Source organism: Lynx canadensis, chromosome B1, assembly GCF_007474595.2.
Source record: "Lynx canadensis isolate LIC74 chromosome B1, mLynCan4.pri.v2, whole genome shotgun sequence".
In the NCBI taxonomy this organism is placed as follows: domain Eukaryota; kingdom Metazoa; phylum Chordata; class Mammalia; order Carnivora; family Felidae; genus Lynx; species Lynx canadensis.
This window is the reverse complement of record NC_044306.2, coordinates 20,459,882-20,474,275: the sequence shown is the minus strand read 5'-3', so window position 1 is coordinate 20,474,275 and position 14,394 is coordinate 20,459,882. Positions and strand designations below refer to the sequence as shown.

General features: G+C 40.4%; 1 protein-coding gene across 3 annotated transcripts in view; it reads right to left on the bottom strand.

Annotated features, from left to right (window-relative positions):
* MTUS1 (microtubule associated scaffold protein 1) overlaps positions 1 to 14,394 on the bottom strand; it is a 171,883-nt gene that overhangs the window by 113,063 nt on the left and 44,426 nt on the right. For all 3 annotated transcript variants that reach the window (XM_030312206.2, XM_030312207.2, XM_030312208.2), the window contains exon 2: positions 3,742 to 5,974. In XM_030312206.2, coding sequence (XP_030168066.1) covers positions 3,742 to 5,826 — 2,085 coding nt within the window. In that variant the 5' untranslated portion in view covers positions 5,827 to 5,974. The remainder of the gene's footprint in view (positions 1 to 3,741; positions 5,975 to 14,394) is intronic.

Below are 14,394 nucleotides of genomic sequence, written 5' to 3'. Positions count from 1 at the left end.
ATACATGAAAATATCACTTATCATCAGGGTAATGCAAATCAAAACCACATTAAGATATTATCTAACATCTGTCAAAATGGCTAAAATCAACAACACAAGAAGTAACAAGTGCTGGTGTGAATGCGAAGAAAAAGGAACCCTTGTACGCTGCTGGTGGGAACCCAAACTGGTGCAGCCACTGTGGAAAACACAATGGAGATTCCTCAAAGAAGTTGAAAATGGAACTACCCTGCAATCCAGTAATCACACTACTGGGTATTTACCCAAAAAGTACAAGAACACTAATTCAAAGAGACACACACACCTTTATGTTTATTGCAGCACTATCTACAATAATACAATAACCAAATTAAGGAAGTATCCCAAGTGTCCATCAATCGATGAATGGATAAAGAAAATGTGATGTGTGTGTGTATACGTTTGTGTATACACAATGGAATAGTATTCAACCATAAACAAAATGAGATCTTGCCATTTGCAACAACATGAATAGACTACAGAGTATAATGCTAAGTGAAATAAGTCAATAAGAGAAAGACAAATACTATATGAGTTTACTCATATGTGGAATTTAAGAAACAAAACAGAGGTGCCAAGGTGCCTGGGTGGCTCAGGCGGTTAAGCGTCCAACTCTTGATTTTGGCTCAGGTCATTATCTCAGGGTTCCTGAGATGGAGCCCCATGGCAGGCTCTGTGGGGCTCTGGAGGCTGCTAACACAGAGCCTACTGTGGGATTCTCTCTCCCCTGTCTCTCTGTCCCTCCTCCACTTGCACTCTCTCTCTCTCTCTCTCTCAAAAATAAACACTAAAAAAAAAAAAAAAAAAAAAAAAGAGGAAGAAGAAGAAAGAAACAAAACAAATGAGCAAAGGGAAAACAGAGATAAACCAAAAAACAGATTCTTAACTACAGAGAATTGGTGGTTACCAGAGGGGAGGTGAGTAAGGGAATGGGTGAAGGGAATGAAGAGTAAACTTATCACAATGAGCACTGAGTAATGTACAGAATTGTTGAACCACTATATTGTACAACTGAAACTAACATTGTGTGTTAAGTATACTGGAATTAACATTAAAAAATTAAAGTATCACAGGGTTGACTAAAAAAACCAATAGGGTAATATCCTAAGAACATTACATAAAATCGGCCCCCAAGAGCAGGTCAATGTCCACAAACTACAAACATCTACTTCTACATGAAGCTGGTTAAGATAATCCCCCAGAGAAAACCTTTTAAAAAGTAAACCACACTTTTGTAAGCTGGTTACATCAAATTTACTCTGCCTTGCTAGCCTATATTCTGCCAAATTTTGAAACCCTGTGGTGTATGAAGCAGAAAGGGTCAGGATTCCAGTCATGAGCCCTGAGTCTGAATCTAGATTTTAGTTCTTACTAGCTCTGTATGTTTTAAATAATGTCTCTGAAGCCTTTAAATGTGGCTGACAACTGGCCCATTGTTACTGGCAAGAGTGAATGATGATGTATATATTACTGGGAAAATTTAATGACAGAATAATAATATACAAAACCTGAGCAAAGCGGTTCAGAGGAGCTATCAAAAAAAATACCAATTCCTTTCAAGTAATTCACCACCTCCTTTATCTAACACACAATCACCAATACATAACCTTTGTAATGGGTAGCTGCATGCAACTAGTATCAAATTAAAATCAAATTCCTTCTTCCAAACAAGAATGTTCCTGAAGTTTCAGATAGACACTGACTCAGCAGCTGTGAGATTGTAGGCAACCTAAGAATTTGGTCAACTCAAGGCCTAATTTAGCCCAAGACCCCCAGAGCACACTGAAAACTAACACCCTTCCAGCACTGTCCCCTCATAGACCTAGGGAAGATTTACAACCTTTGGATCCTGTTTAAGTGACCAAGAAACATGGCAGTTTGAGTCAACATGAAGCAAGTGGTCACTCATTCGGTTCTCTACAATAAGAGCCTGTGGCCTGTCCCTTCCCCATGATACGTGCAAACATGTACAAGGCAAAACAGTGCTATTAGGAGGGAACTGCATTTAAGACATGGGTAAAGAATGAGGTTGGCTGGGTTTTTTCCAGAAATAAAAAGTGCTTCTTCCCCAAGATGTGCCAGGATCCATGTCAACCTGACGTTTCTAACACCTTACTTCAATATCACATCATGAACCTGAAAAACAGCTTTCTGCTTCCCATGTGCAGAACGAAAGCCTAAGATTTACTCAGTGCACACAGAAAAGCTTTTAATTTCACAATCAGACAACCAATTTATAGTCAAGCCAAATGTTTTTTAGAGAGACTTTCAGTTGGGTGTAGATACGTAATGAAAGCCTCCCATAAATCAAGGAGGAATAAATGTATTGTTTTTTTATGTATAGCTATAAACACCAAACTAAGAACGTTGATTAGAATTACCAGAGGTTATAGTTTGATTTGGCAAAATATCAAAATACAAATGACATAAAACAAGTTTCCTACGTTTGACTTGAAAAGAACTTAAAAATCGGAGTTTTAAAATAGACAATCGCATTAATTTAGACATCGTTAAGGTGTACCATTCTTCCCCAAAAGTCACAAAATCCAAAACATCCCTAAACTGATATAGCTCAAGAATATCTGGTCTTTCCTAACTTACTTCCTAAAAGGACCTAACAATTCCCTATGCACCCTGAAAACACTTCTGAAACAGACCTTGAACACTTCCCTACACCTTACGAGCTTCGTTCCTCTCCAACCTGAGCCCTCCACACAGAACACAGATACCTCACATCTGCCTTCCTACCTGGCACCCCGCTCCATTCCTAGCCCGGGGGGCCGGAGCCCAAGAAAGGTCGACATGGGGCCAAAAATACATTTAAGTCCCTTCTGCAAAAAACAGGACTGAGGACGAGTACACAAAGCCCAAGAATGGCCCGACAAATGTTCTTAAAACTCAGAAAACTAGTTTCTTCATGTTACTGACAAAGATACAGGTATGTTTAAAGAAAAATCATCTTTAATCCACCTGTGAATTTTTTGTTTGAAGGAGACTATCCTGTCTCCTCCGCCCCCTACACACACATCAAATATGTGACAGGTGCTACAGACAACAGACTGCTTTTTCACTGTACATGAATAAAAGGGGTTTATCTTAATGTACCAGGAATCATCAGGTTAGGGCTGCAAGAGACCTCAGACATCGCCTAGTCCAATCCTTTCAGATCACATTAGCTGATCAGAGGCAGAATCCCGACCCCCCACCCCCCCACCCCCCCACCGGGTTCACAGGAGACGACTCCCCTTCCCGGGGCAGCTTCCTCCACAAGAGACCAGGAGTTATTTTTATGTTGAGACTGTTTACCGGCTCTCCCCAGCCATTTCTTAAATGTGGCCCAACACATTTTAAAGTTCATAAACAAATCTCTTTTTTTTCCCCCTGAGATATGAAATATAATCAGATATTTAACTTCCAATAACTAATTACACCAAAATATAAAAGAAGCTTTCTCTTTCCCCTCATTAAAAGGAACATTGCCACTCAATACAAAATACTGTACTTAACGATTTTTTCCCCATATGCACTTTCCCTATCTTGTAGCCAATTAACACTCTGAAGTATATAACTAAGATGACAAACAATTACTGAATAAAATATTAACCTGAAAGCCAACTTGCACACCTAGTTTGGCAATATTATTGACTATTTGTGAAGACCAATTGTTAATGCATACTCTGCTCCCTCCAACCCTTCTCTGAAGCAGGCAAAAATCTGACTTACCAAAAACAGAGAACCATATTCAAAGGTCTCATTCATAATTTCCTTTTTTAGCTCTTGTTTTTCCATAGGTGGCCCATTTTCTTTTTCACCCTTCTTTTCAGGGCTAATCCCATCGATGTCAGAAGTGTATGTTATTTCCAAGCATTCTGTGCTTTCCATTTTAACAGGGAGTATGCCTTTCATCTTCTGAAAGAAGGTAGCCACGGACCCAGTCTCATATGCTGAATTAGAACTTGCTTTGTCAACATCTTCCTGATTCGATTTCATGGCAGATGTTGTTCTTGGAACCTTGTGTGAAGCATTTTTAGAATGAGTTGTAACATGCACAGCCTGGCTAGTAATGAGTTTATTAAATTGCTGCTTGTGTGTCTTGTTAATTAGGATTTCTGCTTTTGTATCTGCATTCAAGTCAGACCTTGGTGTTTTGCTCAAAGCTGTCAACTGTCTTGAGGAAGACACGGATAAGGGTGATGAGGCAATGGTTAGCTGAGATCTGGGTGTGACCTTTGATGCAGCAGGGTCTTTGGGCTGCAACACTGGTCTAGACATAACTTTTGCTTTGACATTCTTGAAGTTTGGTCTTGGGTAACTTATAATTTCGGTTTTTCTAACTTTGCTGCCTATTGGAGTATTCATTTTAGTTGTCAATTTTCCTAGATTAGGTTTACACGTGTTCACAGGTGCCCCCTTCAAGCTCGGTACATTTCTAAGTTCTTGATGACTCTTCTCCACTTTACTACATTTCTCTGCCACTTCAATAGGTGAAATAGAAAAGGTTGTATTTGGGGGTTCTAGGACTGGTGTTGACATGCAAACCGTATTATTTGTGTTAATGACCGTATCATTTGCATCCCAACTCAGTTCAACTGACGAAGCCATCTTCTGTCCCAGTGGGCTAGTCAGTATCAATTCTATGGTACGATTTTGGGTTTCCAAATCCTTTTCATGAGAGGCATTGTGTGCATCTCCAGCCACCGTGACTTCATGTTCTGGGTTCAGTACTTGGGCTTCACTTTTATCAAAAGCTGGCACCAGTAAAGGGCATTCATCATCTTTAAGACAATTGGACACTGTTTCTCTGAGATTTTGGCCCATTTCCTTTTGCCCATATGAGGCCTGTGAATGTGTCTCACTATTTGGTTCATCTTTCGATAAACAAAAGAACTCTTGTAATACAGCCCCATTGGGAACATCCATGCCCTCAGAAACTGGTGTTGGAGCTTGTATCTCTTTTTCTCCAACTAATCCTTGCTGTGACCCATCTGTGTAGTCACTGGTGATCTGTCCTGTGGAATACTGACACTGAATGCCAAGATCTGGAACAACAATACCAGTTTGCATCACATTAGGAAATGCTATGTACGTTGTATCTTGGGCCTCTGCTTCTGTGGCTTGAGGGTTTTCAAAGCTGTCTTGATCATAATTCAATTCTCTCACATGTATCTTATCAGAACAGGGAGATGTAGAACAGGATAAAGATGGGTTTCCACTCCTCATGCCGGTCGGCTGCAGATTTCCAGTCGTATGCAAAGACTGACTCTTCCCAATGGCATGACGTGTTACGAAGGTGCAGTCAACATCATCCACTGTCATGTCAAATGTCTGGTTTGGCTCCAAGGCAGTAAGACAATGTGGACAGTTCAAATCATCATCGTTGGGTTTCCACACAAAAGGCAGCGATGTCTCAGCACTCTGGTCCCGTAATGATTCCAGGGAATGACAACGGTTAGACGGGTACTTTGGCTCCTCTGTATTCACAACGTGCACACAAGACTGACGTGTGGAGGCTCTGTGGGTGTCTAACACCTCCTTCCTAATCAACTCACTTGACGACTTTTGGTGATGAAGCACTTCTACACACTGAGGAGTTAAAGTATTGTTTTCATCAATGTCCACGGCAGAGCTGGTTTCATAATCAACCACCATGTCATCCGGGTTCACAGAGTTCCAACTCACACTATCGGCTGAGGAGTTTTGTGTATGTGGGGAGTTTTGGTTGTATGCACAGGTATTTCCATTTTTACCACTGAGAAGTAAGGATAGCCGTTCATCTTCTGTCTTCTCATCTGAATTATCATCATTCATCCTGAATATCAACTTTAAGCCTCTGCCATCTTCTTTCTTCTTTCAATCCTTTCAAATGAAAGGAAAGGAAAAATTGTCTATCTCCTAGGTTTTTTAGCACAGTTGAAAGCTTCTAAGATGCTTTCAGGTTGTAATGATGTGTTGTTCCCTGAAAGAAATAAAGTGATCAGTTCAGGAAAGTATTAGAAAAATTAACAAGCCACCACTTCATTCGTTTCAACCACTTTATTCTTACCTTTGGAACCTCAACCTGCAGATAGGGGTAAAGTAGCTCAAGTTTCACATCTTTTCAAAAATGCTTTTTTTATTTGAAAGACTAGGGCAGAAGACAGAGACAGTGCTAAAATTTTCCCTGTGACTGACTTCACTTCTCAGATGCCTCCTCCCTATTCCCATTGGTTCTTATTTCTCAGAAGAGGGAAGGAAGCAAAACCTAATAGCCTTTCCTTGTTGGTTAACCATTGGTCCTAATTTGCTGAGGACGGTTCCAACTCATTCCTGCTGCCCCAACATCATCAGTAATAATGCCCTTTTCAGTTTCAGAAGGCCCCTTAGTGTTTGTGTGGAGAATGATTACCAGACAGACCTGGCAAACACAGCAAATAAGCTAAAGATCAATGAGGATTTAGGGCATTGGCATTTCTCTTTTCCTTGCTTTCATTCCGTATCTCAACATATTTCAAAGGTGAAAAAACACTGTTGGCTCTTAATAAAGCGGTACACTCTTAGAAGTCCCTAAAAATAGTAAACTGTATAACACAGCAATTCTACTCTTAACTATCTACTAAAGAGAAATGAAAACATATGTCTACACAAACATTTGTGCAAATGTACATGATTAATAAAAGCATTAGTCATAATAGCCAAGTGGAAGCCTATGTCCATTAACTAGTAAATAAATTTTAAAAAGCTATATACCCATACAACAGAATAAACAATGAGCAACAGAAGAAAATGGAGTATAGATACATCTACAACATGAATACATACAGTGTTACAGCTTAAAAATATTATACTAAGTGGAAAAAGCCAGTCACTGAAGATTACTCATTATGTGTTGTCTTTACATGAAACATCCAGAATAGGCCAATCTATAGAGACAAATTAGATCAGTGATTCTCCAGAGCTGAGAAAGGGTAAGAGGGAAGGGAATGAGCAGAGACTGCTGACTGGGGCGGTGTTTCTTTTGAGAGTCATGAAAATGTTCTAAAGATTATGGTGATGACCACACAATACCATAAACACACTGACAACTACTCAGTCGCACACTAAAAAAAAAAAAAAAAAATCATTAAAAACAACCCATTAAAGCTTTCAAATCCAAGGATTTTTGCAAATAACTAAAATTTGATTATGTTTGCAAATAACTAAAACTTGGATTATGCTTTTGGTCAAACTGAAGTGCTTAAAAAAGGCCCAAATGCTCAAGGGAGGACTTCAAATAAGTCACACAAGATATACTTTTCAACTGAATTGAGTTTCTAATCCTGGTCAAATGTCAATCAGATGTCATGGCTCTGTCCTAAAGATATAAATTATACATGAGGGGGGACAATGGCATTCTGTAACCTGTAAATTTGTCAATTAAGAGATCTCATTTTTCTATTTTGTAATCCTCTCTCTGTAATCACACTTCAGTGACCTAAATACAACCAGGAGAACAGGAACCATGGCACAAGTGAAAGGATCAGTATCTTCGTGAACAGTCCTCTGTTTCTGGCCATGCATCCTGAAATCAGCCGTTACTGGGGGGTGGGGGGAGGGCGGGTGGAGAAGAAAGGCTGCAATGTTTCTCTCAATAGCACGCACGTGTGCACATATGAGCACTGGGCATGTGTGCACACATGCGCATACACACACACTCATTCAAAAAAAAGATTCTGAATCCTAAAATAAGGTCTGTATGAGTTTTTACACTGATGGAAAATATAAATTACTTATTATTCTCCCACTATAGTTCTTAAGTCAATAAAGAAATCACTGAAGTGATAGTTGTTTTGACTAGCACCTTAATAAAAGCTTTGCTGAGGCACAATTTTTTTTAATCCTGGGGTATAAAACATGTTCAAGCTACATATTTAAATCAAGAAGCATATTTATTCTTTTTTTAGACTTATGTGTGTGGAGTGGAAAGTCAAAAATCAGTAAACATGTTACATCTGTCTGTTTCCATAAAGGTCAGTATTTAAGAGATTCTGGTATAAACAAATATAAGCACTGTAAACAGAAGCTTTTAACGTAAATCACAGAAGTCATTTGTCTATATAAACACAGTCATTATATTTAATTAAGGAGTTTTACTTCCTGAGTTCCTTCTTCCAATGTACATTTAAAAAAATGATTTAAAAACAAAACCCTGATTAAAATGGAATAAAGTCAAGGCATTTCAAGTTATTTTTAAAGCAAATGAATAATAGAATACATATAATAAGATACAGACATTCTATATTTAGGTTGTTTCTAGTTTTTCTCCTTTATAAGTAACACTAAACATTTTTGTAATCATTGACTACCTGTGATTATTTCCTTTGGAAAAATTTCCTAGAAATAAAAGCATTACTAAGCCAAAGATTAGGATTTGTTTTTATGGCTTTTGATATAGTCTGCCAAATTGTTAGGTGAAAGGGGGGGTAATTCTTTATAAATGTTAATATGTCTGTATTATATATGTAAGACTTGAGTTTTACTTTTAAAGTTTATGCATTTTATTCAGCATTTTTCTCAAGTATTTTTTCAGGTCATTATAATATAAAAACATTTTTAATTGTTATGGAATTCCACTCAAGTTTAAATGTTTTAGACTGACAAGTCAGTAGTTTACTAAGAGTAATGAAAAAGTGAAGAACCCATCAACCATCCCAACTTTCACATGACTGCTTAGTATAATTAGGTTTACCTTTTTTTCTCTTAATTCACAAAATACAAATTCCATACTTGGTAAGCAAAGCTTTAAAAAAAAAAAGGTCACAGAAAAATGCACTAAGAAGAAATACTCCTGGAGAGTTTTAATAGGAAATAAATTTACAGAAGTGTTTTCTACCTTTGTAGCTAAGACTAAAAAAAATTCATGGTATAATGATTCAGATACTAAAAATTCTCAAGTTTAGATCATCAGTTCCAGGGGGAGTTGGAAGATCAACATTCACTACCAAAAATGACAGCTGTGGAGCACTGGGTGGCTCAGTCCATTATGAGTCCGATTCCTCATTTCAGCTCAGGTCATGATCGTAGCAGCATGGGATCGAGCCCCGCATAGGACTCCGTGCTCAGCACAGAGCCTGCTTAAGATTGTCTCTCATTCTCTCTGCCTCCCTTCCCTGCTAGTGCTCTCTAATATGAAAGTTTTCTAAAAACTAAAAAAGGCAACAACAGCTTCAAGTCATCATGACGAATATACAGCCATGGTCAGGAAACGGGTGACCAGAACTCCCTCAGGAATTTTGGCAAACAAGTTAAAAGTCAGCCTCTTTGTCTGGTGGCCAATATTATCCCTCTCCCACTGGAAGAGCAGTACCTAAATTTCTATCACATGCTGTACTCGTGTTCTTGGACAGGATGCTGAGATTTGACCTGACCCAGGAAGTAATATCTTTGCATTTCTATAATTGCAATGTCATTTGTGACACCTTCAAAGTTACTGTTTGGACAATACTTTTTATTAAAGCAAAATCAAAAGTTTAAAAAAAGGCAAAAATGTTGGAATCAATGATTCTCAAAGAGTTCATTTCTCAAGTTGTCTTTCAGCAGTCTGATCTACCAGAACAAAGTAGAATGAGCAAGTTTCCTTTTTAAGAGTGCCATGATGACATCTTTTTCACAGAACATTTTAAATGAGAGCAAACAAATTCCCTACTTGTTAAGATTTGAGAATATCAAAGGCTAGCTCCTCTTGAAAAGTTACCAAAATACACATCTTCCTAATCATTTGTAAGGTTAACAACTAATATGTACCAAAAGAAATGGTCAGTGAAAAGAACTAGTTGTGTAAGATTTGAGGTATTTCAATAGTTTTGGAAAAAATGAGATTACCTTCTAAACTGTAGCTTAAGGATGATTGTTTATTCTCCAAAAGCAGAAATTCCCGTATTTATTACAGTGAATAGATACACCTAAAAAGTTGTATCATATTAAGTCCTTATGTTATAAATGAATTTGCTATACTTATATTAATTCTAGAGGGCATTTTTTTAAAAGTTTATTTATGGAGAGAGAGAGAGATAAAGAGAGAGAAAGGGAATCCCAAGCAGGCTCCATGCTGTCAGCATGGAGCCTGATGCAGGGCTCAATCTCACAAACCATGAAATCATGACCTGAGCTGAAATTCAGAGTCAGATACTTAACCCACTGAGCCACCCAGGAGCCCCAATACTGGAGGGCACCTGTAAGATCTGATTCAAATGTCCTCATTTTACAAGTGAGGAAACCACCTCTAGGACATAAACTACATGCCTTGGTCAAAGTGCTTTCTAGAATATTACTACCAGGTTTTTGAGTAGTGGTGTGCCTTACTTGCTGACTCAACTATGAACTCAGTAGGCGCTTATACATCAGGTATCTTCTACATCTTTGTGTTACCGGTCATGTCCAACCCAGTAATTTGAACTATTAATACAGATAAATTTGCTACCTCATCTGGCAATTATAAAGTATTTCCAGAACCCACATACCTGTGAAAACTAGTTCCATTACTTTATATCCACAAAGAACTTTAATTTTACTCCTTATTTATGTCTACATATGGTGTGCCAGTTTTAAGATTTGAATACAAAGAATTATAATTTACACCTTTCAAATCGCAGAATCTTGTCAGTGCTTCTTCAAGTTTTTATGAACTCACAAATCATACCACTAAAGCTCTCTATGCTTCAAAACCCAAAATATTACCTGGTCTTCCACTTATTTTAAAACAAAAAAGAAGACATATGTCTAATATCTGAGCTATCAATCTTGTTCTAAAGTGTAAAGAAGTTGAACAAAAAATCATCAGCACGTGTTACTGACGTAGTCACGAATCTCTACCTTCTGTTGAAACCATTCAAGGTGCTAAAGGCTTTACCCCTAACCCTCACTCTATTCCTGTTTTTCACAGTTCTAGCTAAAATGCTTAAATTAGCTCCTGCAACCTACCTTTTGACAAACTCGACGTCCTCCAGCAGAGTGTAGTAAAGCACATCTTACCCCCCAGAGCCAAGAACAAGCGTACTTAATAGTTTCTCAAGAGCATCATGATTTCCCGTGAAGCCACTTCAACAGGAGGGAAGCTAGTGTTGGCCTAACGGATTTCAAAAATGAAGGCTATGGAAGTGCCACAAGAGGGCTGGACTGTACATGCGACTGGGCATTTGGGGGAAAACTGCAGACCGATTCAGTAGGTCTGGGTTTGTCTCCATCTCCTTGGTGCTGCGGAAGCTCTTAGTCCACGGACCACGCCTGGAGAAACCAACATGTCGCAGAGAGCTTTAAGAATGCCCGTCTAGTCGAGGTGATCAATACAATGAGTGGACTGGCAGAGCAAAGCTACCACATCCAACTGTAAAACTTACTCTAACTGGAGGTACACTTTCCTTACCTCTGAATGCCTGCTTCTGTACTTTCCTCTCAGAGTGAATACTCCCGTCCAGAGCAAATTGGAAATTTTTACAGTCCTGGAGAATGTTTCTTCTAAATTCACTTGAGTTTGTTCCTTCCAGGTGGAGGGAGTTCAGTCAGTGTAATGTTTCTGCCCCTGTTCTTTTTTACTCCCTCGGCCCAGAAGAAATAAAGTGATTAAGGGATTCTGTAAATCTGGGAAGAAGTGATGGGTCAAGGACAAGGGTGAGTTGAGCGGCATTTGCCTCAGGCACTAAATTGAAGACAGGATCAGTAACCCTGTGCATTGCAGCCATACTGGAGCCTGAGGCAAAGGGCAAAGTCAGGAATACCAATCTTATCTCTAAGGTATTTTTTATATTTTGCTCAGTATGGATTTTTTTTACATCAATTCTGATTGTTGATAATAACATGTTAAATATTATTTATCTTAGGGCGCCTGGGTGGCTCAGTCGGTTGGGCGTCCGACTTCGGCTCAGGTCATGATCTCACGGTCTGTGGGTTCGAGCCCCATGTCAGGCTCTGTGCTGACAGCTCAGAGCCTGGAACCTGCTTCAGATTCTGTGTCTCCCTCCTCCTCTCTCTGCCCCTCCCCTACTTGTGTTCTGTCTCTGTCTCTCAAAAATAAGTCAATGTAAAAAAAAATTTTTTTTAATACAAAAATATTATTTATCTTGTTCACTGAAGGTTTCTTGGCACCCCTTACATTCTCAACTTCAGGCCAAGGCCTCACTCATCTTACCTACTCCCAGCCCTACTGTCCACCGAGCATAAACCCCGGTCTCCTCCAGCGGTAGCAAGCCCTGTCCCTACGGTGGAAAGCTGTAGGTGAGGCCTGCCCACTTTCTGCTCTGAGGTGATGGCTAAGTCTGTCTCTCAAACGTAGCTCTGTCCATCAAACTACTTCTCGTCTATAACTCATCTATAATTATGGCTAAGATTCTCTAATTATATAATCTGCAATTGTAATTCATCTATAATCTCATCCGTAATAACGTATGTGCTATTTTTCAAAGGTTCATAAACAGGAGGAGGAAAAAGGCACAGACACTACTCCTAAAAGTTAAAGACCAAACCTGAACATGTGCTGACCACAGCTCTGGAACATAGTCCAGGAGGCCAGAGCCCTGGTGAGCCAGGCATTTCCCCTTCGGTGTGGGATCATGGGGGAGGTCCACAGAATCACCCAGAAAGGACTGCCGTGGTGCAGCAACCCAAGGAAGCATGTGGGGTTTGGGGCAGTGGCTTCTCACCATTTCAGGAGAATATATTTTAACAAACGGTTCAGCCACTCCTAACAGCACTCTTGAAATGGAGTTATTCTTTAACGGGCCCTGTCAAAACTGTAAATATACCCTATGAAGCAACAAACCATGAGAAATTGACAAAGAGCCATGTTTGCAGGAGCAAAACACACACAGAGTAACCTGAGCTTCTGCCTTGAGCGAGGTAGACGACACTTTGGTTCAAAGCACAGGTCAGAAGTTTTTTACAAGTTGGTGGTTTGCAGCCTCCATCCTGGAATCCAGCTCACTTTTTCGTTTATGATGCTGGTTTTTTTTTTTTTTTAACGTTTATTTATTTTTGAGACAGAGACAGAGCACGAACGGGAGGAGGGGCAGAGAGAGAGGGAGACACAGAATCCGAAGCAGGCTCCAGGCTCTGAGCCCTCAGCCCAGAGCCTGACGTGGGGCTCGAACTCACGGACCGTGAGATCGTGACCTGAGCCGAAGTCGGACGCTTAACCAACTGAGCCACCCAGGCGCCCCTATGATGCTGGTTTTAAATAGCATAGACCAGGCAACAAACTCGAAGCTTAAGACCACACATTCTTCTGACCTAAGTAGACAACTCCAGCTCATGGCAACTCTGTCCACAGGCAAGGGGGCATTTCCACTGAAGGAGGACTGCACGAGGCTGTAACTTGAAGAAGACAAGGTGTGGACTGCACATCTAACACAAAGCCAGTTTAGGTCTTGGCACGAGCACAGGCTTCTAACAGGCAGCCTTTCTGGGCAGGCCACCCAGATGCACCTGGAACCATCCCTGGCAGGTGTGGGCCGACAGCAGAAGCTCCACCTGAGTCTAGCCGGACAGCAGAGAGCTGGCTGGCCGGCACCCGGAGACACAACCGCACTGTAGTGAACAACATCTTCATAGGCCTTTTTTGACATTTAGTGGCTGACACAGTATTTATTGCTTTAAAAGGGCAAAGCGGATTTCTGTGTGCCTTCCATAAAACTAGAACGTGCCCAACTTTAAATGATTACTAACGGGTCTGACAGGCAGTGCTAGGCTCCTAAGTCAGCCCAATTCCACTCTATTTGTGGACAAGAAGGTAGTGATGGACGGGATAAGCTGGAATCCATGTGTTTTTTCCAACAACTCAAGAATCCCAACACCACGTGCACGTACACATACAATCATACCCCAAGACAACAAAGCGTTCCCAGTTAGCACCTGACTGGACGGTGAAATATTAGAGATACATCTTCCCCAGGAGTCAGGTCCCTAGACTGAAGTACATCCAGAGCAAGAGGCGTAGTTCTTATGACAAAATCCTGAAAATGGCCTGCTCCTCAACGAGTGACAGGTTTGTCACTGGGCAGGGGCCCGCCTACTGCAGCACAATCATCTTCAGAAATACTAGACACTACGTTCTAAGAATTTAATTCTTCCCTGCTTTACTCCTTCAGGACTAGGGGATTGGGTCGTTTTCAAAATGCAGTGGTTTTGGGGAATAGTGCAGCAGGGGAGACAGTTCTGTGATCACCCGCGTGCCCCCTTACACAGTGGGGGCTGAGAACTAGCACAACTTCAGAGACCACATGAAGACAGCCTTTCCTGTGAAGCAGCCTGCACTATGGCTGCCGGAAGAATTAGAACCCCACCTATGTTCCAAGAATGCCTTAGCCTGTCTGGGTGGCTCAGTAGGTTGAGGGTCCTACTCTTGATGCCGGCTCAGGTCATGATCTCATG